Raw genomic sequence first — 6,139 nt, forward strand, 5'->3', positions numbered from 1 at the left:
TGTGTGTGTGTGTGTGAGCGTGTGTGCGTGCGCGCGCGTGTGTGGGAGGGGTGATGAGCTCGCGCTGATGTTCGTCTCTGAGGCACAAATACATCTAAGAAAACGTTTATGTTGATCTTTCGCGTAAATACGTCATCAACCTACGAATCTATACATTTATTCATGTATTTATTTTTTTAATAATAAATATCTACCATTTAGTTTTTATATTAAGATACACACGGACTCACGCGGCATTGTTTATAAAAACACATTCAAAATAAAACATTAATATTTAGTGGAAGAGGCGCGCTGACTGTAGATCACGTGACCCGGAAGTGTAGCCTCGCAGCAGGAAGAAAGATGGCGGCTCTGTGTAGCAGCGGCGGCTCGGTGCTGCTGAGCGTCTGTTGTCTGTCTGTGTTCCTGGCGGTGTGTTGCGAAGAAGCGACCGCGGGGAGCGACGTCCCGGGCGAGAGGTCGCGGGAGGAGAGCGATGACTTCCGGGAGGAGCTGGTGCTCAGACCGCTGCAGTCTGGAGACATCTACAGCAGCTTCCACTTCAGAACCCTGTGGAGGACCGAGCTCTCTGCGGGACACAAGGGTGAGTCACGGCCTGGTCAGACCTTCATTTGATGTTTAATGAACTTCCTCACGAGTCTCTGACCCATGACTGACCCTCATGTTCCTCAGTGTCTCACTACAGACTCTTCCCCAAGTCTCTGGGTCAAGTCATCTCCAAGTTCTCCATCCGGGAGCTGCACCTCTCCTTCACGCAGGGCTACTGGAGGACCATGCAGTGGGGTCAGCCCGTCCTGCCGGCCCCGCCCGGGGCCGAGCTCTGGGTCTGGTTCCAGGATTCTGTCACAGAGTGAGTTCTGATCCCGTTGGTTCCTCATCTGGAGACTGACTGTCGTCCTTCAGCGTGGACGGGACCTGGAAGGAGCTGACCAACGTCCTGTCGGGGATCTTCTGCGCCTCCTTGAACTTCATCGACTCCACAAACACAGTCCAGCCCAGCGCCTCGTTCAAGCCGCTCGGGCTCGGAAATGGTACCTTTGTTTCTTCATGTGTTCTGAAGCCTCGGCAGACGGGTTTGATGATGTCATGGTTTCATGATGTCATGGTTTCATGATGTCATGATGTGATGATGTCATGGTTCCATGGTTTGATGATGTCATGGTTTCATGATGTCATGATGTGATGATGTCATGGTTTGATGATGTCATGGTTTCATGGTTTCATGATGTCATGGTCTCATGATGTCATGGTCTCATGATGTCATGGTCTCATGATGTCATGGTCTCATGATGTCATGGTTTCATGATGTCATGGTTTCATGATGTCATGGTTTCATGATGTCATGGTTTCATGATGTCATGGTTTCATGATGTCATGGTTTGATGATGTCATGATGTCATGGTTTCATGATGTCATGGTTTCATGATGTCATGGTTTCATGATGTCATGATGTCATGGTTTCATGATGTCATGGTTTCATGATGTCATGATGTCATGGTTTCATGATGTCATGGTTTCATGATGTCATGGTTTCATGATGTCATGATGTCATGGTTTCATGATGTCATGGTTTCATGATGTCATGATGTGATGATGTCATGGTTCCATGGTTTGATGATGTCATGGTTTGATGATGTCATGGTTTCATGATGTCATGGTTTCATGATGTCATGATGTCATGGTTTCATGATGTCATGGTTTCATGATGTCATGATGTGATGATGTCATGGTTCCATGGTTTGATGATGTCATGGTTTCATGATGTCATGGTTTGATGATGTCATGGTTTCATGATGTCATGGTTTCATGATGTCATGATGTCATGGTTTCATGATGTCATGATGTCATGGTTTCATGATGTCATGATGTCATGGTTTCATGATGTCATGGTTTGTTTCAGTCACAGATCACCGCTTCCTGCGCTACGCTACACTTCCCCGTGAGATCGTCTGCACGGAGAATCTGACGCCCTGGAAGAAGCTGTTGCCGTGCGGGTCCAAGGTCAGGAGTCTCTTCATGTTAGGACGGGTGTAGAGGTCAAAGGTCACTGAGGCTGTGTTTTAATATGAACCAGGATTTGAAAGAGAACATGTTTATCAATAAATACACTTGAAAACATATGATTTTATTTGAGTTTTGTCCTGTATAATAATAATAATAATGAAGGATCTCGTGGTTTATCAGGTTTGTGTTATGTTTCATCTCCAGGCTGGCCTCGCGGTCCTGCTCAAGTCCGAGAAGGTCTTCCACAGCAGCTTCCACTCTCAGTCGGTCCACGTCCGGCCCGTGTGCGGAGACCCCGAGTGTCGGACCAGGTCCTGGGAGCTCAGACAGTCTCTGAACGTGGTGTTCGACCTGCACACCTCTGGTCAGGGCAAACGAGGTACGACCTCCGACCTTTGAACCTTCACCTCTTAAAAGCCGCTCAGAGATTACTGGACAGAGGGCGCCATCTGCTGGCCGCTGAACGTAGCACCATTAGCTAACACTAACACTGTTAGTCACAGAACATTGAGCTGAAGATTCAAACAGTTGTTTCACTTCATCTCATATTGACTAGAAGCTCCTGAACCTTGTATCCACAGAGTTAACAGTTCAAAGGAAGTTGTGTCTCAGGACACAATAAAAGAAGGAAACAAACAATAGATAAACACCAAAAGTGTTAAACCTTCTTGTTGTACTGTGAGAAGTGAACTCATGATGTAAATAAATCTACATATAGAGTTAAACATTTGTATCTGTTCAAATAAACAGTTTGAACCAGCATTTGAGAATAAATACATTAAAATGTCAAACCTTGTTTATTCTATAAAATCAATCTTAACTCATGTCCATGAATGTTGATTACTTTAGTTAGAGTTAGAGACACACATGTTTGTTCATTTTAATGTAGAACTGAAGCTCAGTTTGTTTGGTTAAACTAACCCTTTAAGTAGTCAAAAATACCAGAACTTAAATAAATAAATATATATATACAGGAAGTATGTGGTTCTAAACTTTGATCCACTTGAAGGATGTCCTCTTCTTCTTCCTCCTCTTCTTCTTCCTCCTCCTCCTCTTCCTCCTCCTCCGTGTAATAGTTGTCGTAGTAAACGTGTTGTTTGTTGACGTGAAGCTTCTGCTCAACGGTTGAACCTGATGTTCTCCTCAGAGTGGTCTCTATTCAAGATGTTCTCCCGAACGCTCTCCGAAGCGTGTCCTCTGGCCTCGTCCAGTAAGATCTACGTGGACGTCACGGAGAACCCGGAGGTGAGCGGATGGAGTCTGGTCTCCAGCATGAGTTCTAACGCTGTCACGTGGTGCAGGGCGAGCTGTTCGAGCTGACTCCGCCCACCCCTCTGTTGAGTCAGACCGTGGTGCTCGGTGATCGACGGACCTTCTCCGTCTACGATCTGACCCAAGACTCCACCTTCGGCTCCATGCGCTCCCTCAACCTGGCGCTTCGCTGGAAATCCACCGAAGGTTGGTTGTGTCGTTAGTAACGTGTATGAAGTGATGAAGAGACTTGATGGTTTGATGCTCCTCAGGCAACATGCTGCGTCCACTGCTTCACGCCGAGAGATACGTGGCTGGTTACGGTCTACAGACCGGAGAGATCCACACGCTCATGTACAACAACCACCCCTACAGGTCATTCTCGGTACTGCTGCTGGAGTCTGTGCCCTGGTACCTTCGACTGTACATCCACACACTCACGGTCACCAGCAAGAACAAGAACAACAGCCCGAGTGAGTGACTCATCATCATCATCATCTTCATCATCTTCATCATCATCATCTTCATCATCTTCATCATCTTCATCATCATCTTCATCATCTTCATCATCATCTTCATCATCTTCATCATTAACTTCATCTTCATTATCTTCATCATCATAATCTTCATCATCTCTATCTTCATCTTCATCATTAACTTCATCTTCATCATCATCATCATCATTATCTTCATCCTCTTCATCATAATCTTCATCATCTCTATCTTCATCATTATCTTCATCATTATCTTCATCTTCATCATTATCTTCATCATCATCATCATTATCTTCATCATCTCTATCTTTATCTTCATCATCTTCATTATCTTCATCATCGTCATCATCTTTACTATCTTCATCATCTTCATCATCATCTTCATTATCTTCATCATCATCATTATCATCTTCATTATCTTCATTATCTTCATCATCTTCATCATCATCTTTATCATCATCATCTTTATCATCATCATCATCATCAGCTTCATCATCATCATCTTTATCTTTATCATCATCTTCATTATCTTCATCATCATCATTATCTTTATCATCTTCATCTTTATCTTCATCATCATCTTCATCGTCATCATCTTCATCATCTTTATCTTTATCGTCATCATCATCTTCATCGTCATCATCTTCATCATCATCATCATTATCTTCATCATCTTCATCATCTCTATCTTTATCTTCATCTTAATCATCATCATCTTTATCTTTATCATCATCTTCATCATCTTCACTCTCACCAATATCATCACACGATCATCAAGAGTTTTAATATTTAGTAATTCATTAATGTAATAAGTCATTAACATTTGCATAATTGAACATTTTAACAGTTATTTTCATATAAACCTTTAGAGATCAATAGTTTGATTCAATCAAACTATTGATCTCTAAAGGTAGTTAGTTTGGTCAATAGTTTGATGCTTCAGTCAAACACGGATCAGAACCTGCAGGTCAAACGTGTTGAGAAGGTTTGGAGAGACTTGACGTCGATGACATCATCACATGTTCATGTGTGACGTTCAACACAACATGTGTTAGATGTTGACAGTATTGTGTGTTTCATGTTCAGTGCCTCACACGTGTGTTAACGTTGCCGTGACGACAGGTTTCATCCACTACGAGCCGTCCAAGGACCGCGTGCGTCCACACCTGCTGGAGATGCTGGTCCAGCTTCCTCCCAACTCTGTGACGGAGGTGACGGTGCAGTTCGAGCGAGCGCTGCTCAAGTGGACGGAGTACACGCCCGACCCCAACCACGGCTTCTACGTGGGGTACGACCCGCTCGCCGCCGCCGCCGCCGCCGCCACGCATCTGACGTGTCCTCGTGTCTGCAGGTCGTCCGTCATCAGCGCGCTCGTTCCCAGCGTCGTCGCCATGGATACCAGCCACTCTGAGGACCGCCCACTTTTCAGCAGCTTGTGAGTGTCGATCACATGTTTACTTGTTTACTTGTTTACATGTTTGTGTCACGGGTTTGTCGTCAACACTTGTGCTTCAGTTTCCCGCTGCAGGACGAGTCCAGCTTCTTCGTGCGCGTCTACACGGAGCCGCTGCTGGTCAACCTGCCCACGCCGGACTTCAGCATGCCCTACAACGTCATCTGCCTGACGTGCACGGTGGTTGCCGTGGGTTACGGCTCGCTCTACAACCTGCTGACTCGCAGCTTCACGGTGGAGGAACCGGGCCCGGGTCTGGCCAAGAGGATCGCCAACGTCATCCGCAGGATGAGGGGCGTGGCGCCGCTGTGAGAGTGCACGTGAAAGTTCTCTGAACCCATGTGACACACGTGCACGGTTCTGGACCATGAAGAGTGTTTGGTAACTAATTCATGATCCAGCGATGAACCGGAACAAGGTCTGATCACATTGAACTGCTCTCTTACTACGAGCATTACGGTAGATCCACAAACGCTTATTACATGTAGTTACTTCATATTATTATTATTATTATTATTATTATTATTATTATAACATGTAGTTACTTCATGTTATTATTATTATTATAACATGTAGTTACTTCATATTACTATTATTATTATTATAACATGTAGTTACTTCATGTTATTATTATTATAATAACATGTAGTTACTTCATATTATTATTATTATCATTATAACATGTAGTTACTTCATGTTATTATTATTATTATAACATGTAGTTACTTCATATTATTATTATTATTATAACATTTAGTTACTTCATATTATTATTATTATAATAACATGTAGTTAATTCATGTTATTATTATTATTACATGTAATTACTTCATGTTATTATTATTATTATAACATTTAGTTACTTCATATTATTATTATTATTATAACATGTAGTTACTTCATATTATTATTATTATTATTATTATAACATGTAGTT

General features: G+C 43.1%; 1 protein-coding gene across 1 annotated transcript; it reads left to right on the forward strand.

The window, feature by feature from the left end:
* The first annotated feature begins 323 nt into the window (after positions 1 to 323).
* Positions 324 to 5,693, forward strand: pigt (phosphatidylinositol glycan anchor biosynthesis, class T). The gene is made up of 11 exons (XM_087781314.1): positions 324 to 583; positions 673 to 850; positions 904 to 1,031; positions 1,901 to 2,001; positions 2,209 to 2,383; positions 3,152 to 3,249; positions 3,306 to 3,462; positions 3,528 to 3,728; positions 4,872 to 5,037; positions 5,101 to 5,184; positions 5,265 to 5,693. The coding sequence occupies exons 1-11, from the start codon at positions 343 to 345 to the stop codon at positions 5,512 to 5,514; spliced, it is 1,779 nt and encodes a 592-aa protein (XP_087637440.1). The 5' UTR covers positions 324 to 342; the 3' UTR covers positions 5,515 to 5,693.
* Positions 5,694 to 6,139: the final 446 nt, after the last annotated feature.

The sequence above is a fragment of the Callionymus lyra genome, chromosome 19, assembly GCF_982586985.1.
Source record: "Callionymus lyra chromosome 19, fCalLyr1.hap1.1, whole genome shotgun sequence".
Classification (NCBI taxonomy): Eukaryota; Metazoa; Chordata; class Actinopteri; order Syngnathiformes; family Callionymidae; genus Callionymus; species Callionymus lyra.

Coding starts and splice junctions, on each gene's coding strand:
- pigt (XM_087781314.1), top strand. CDS start 343: ATGGCGGCTCTGTGTAGCAGCGGCGGCTCGGTGCTGCTGAGCGTCTGT. Junction 2,002..2,208: donor TGTTGCCGTGCGGGTCCAAG/GTCAGGAGTCTC, acceptor TTTCATCTCCAG/GCTGGCCTCGCGGTCCTGCT. Junction 5,038..5,100: donor AACCACGGCTTCTACGTGGG/GTACGACCCGCT, acceptor TCGTGTCTGCAG/GTCGTCCGTCATCAGCGCGC.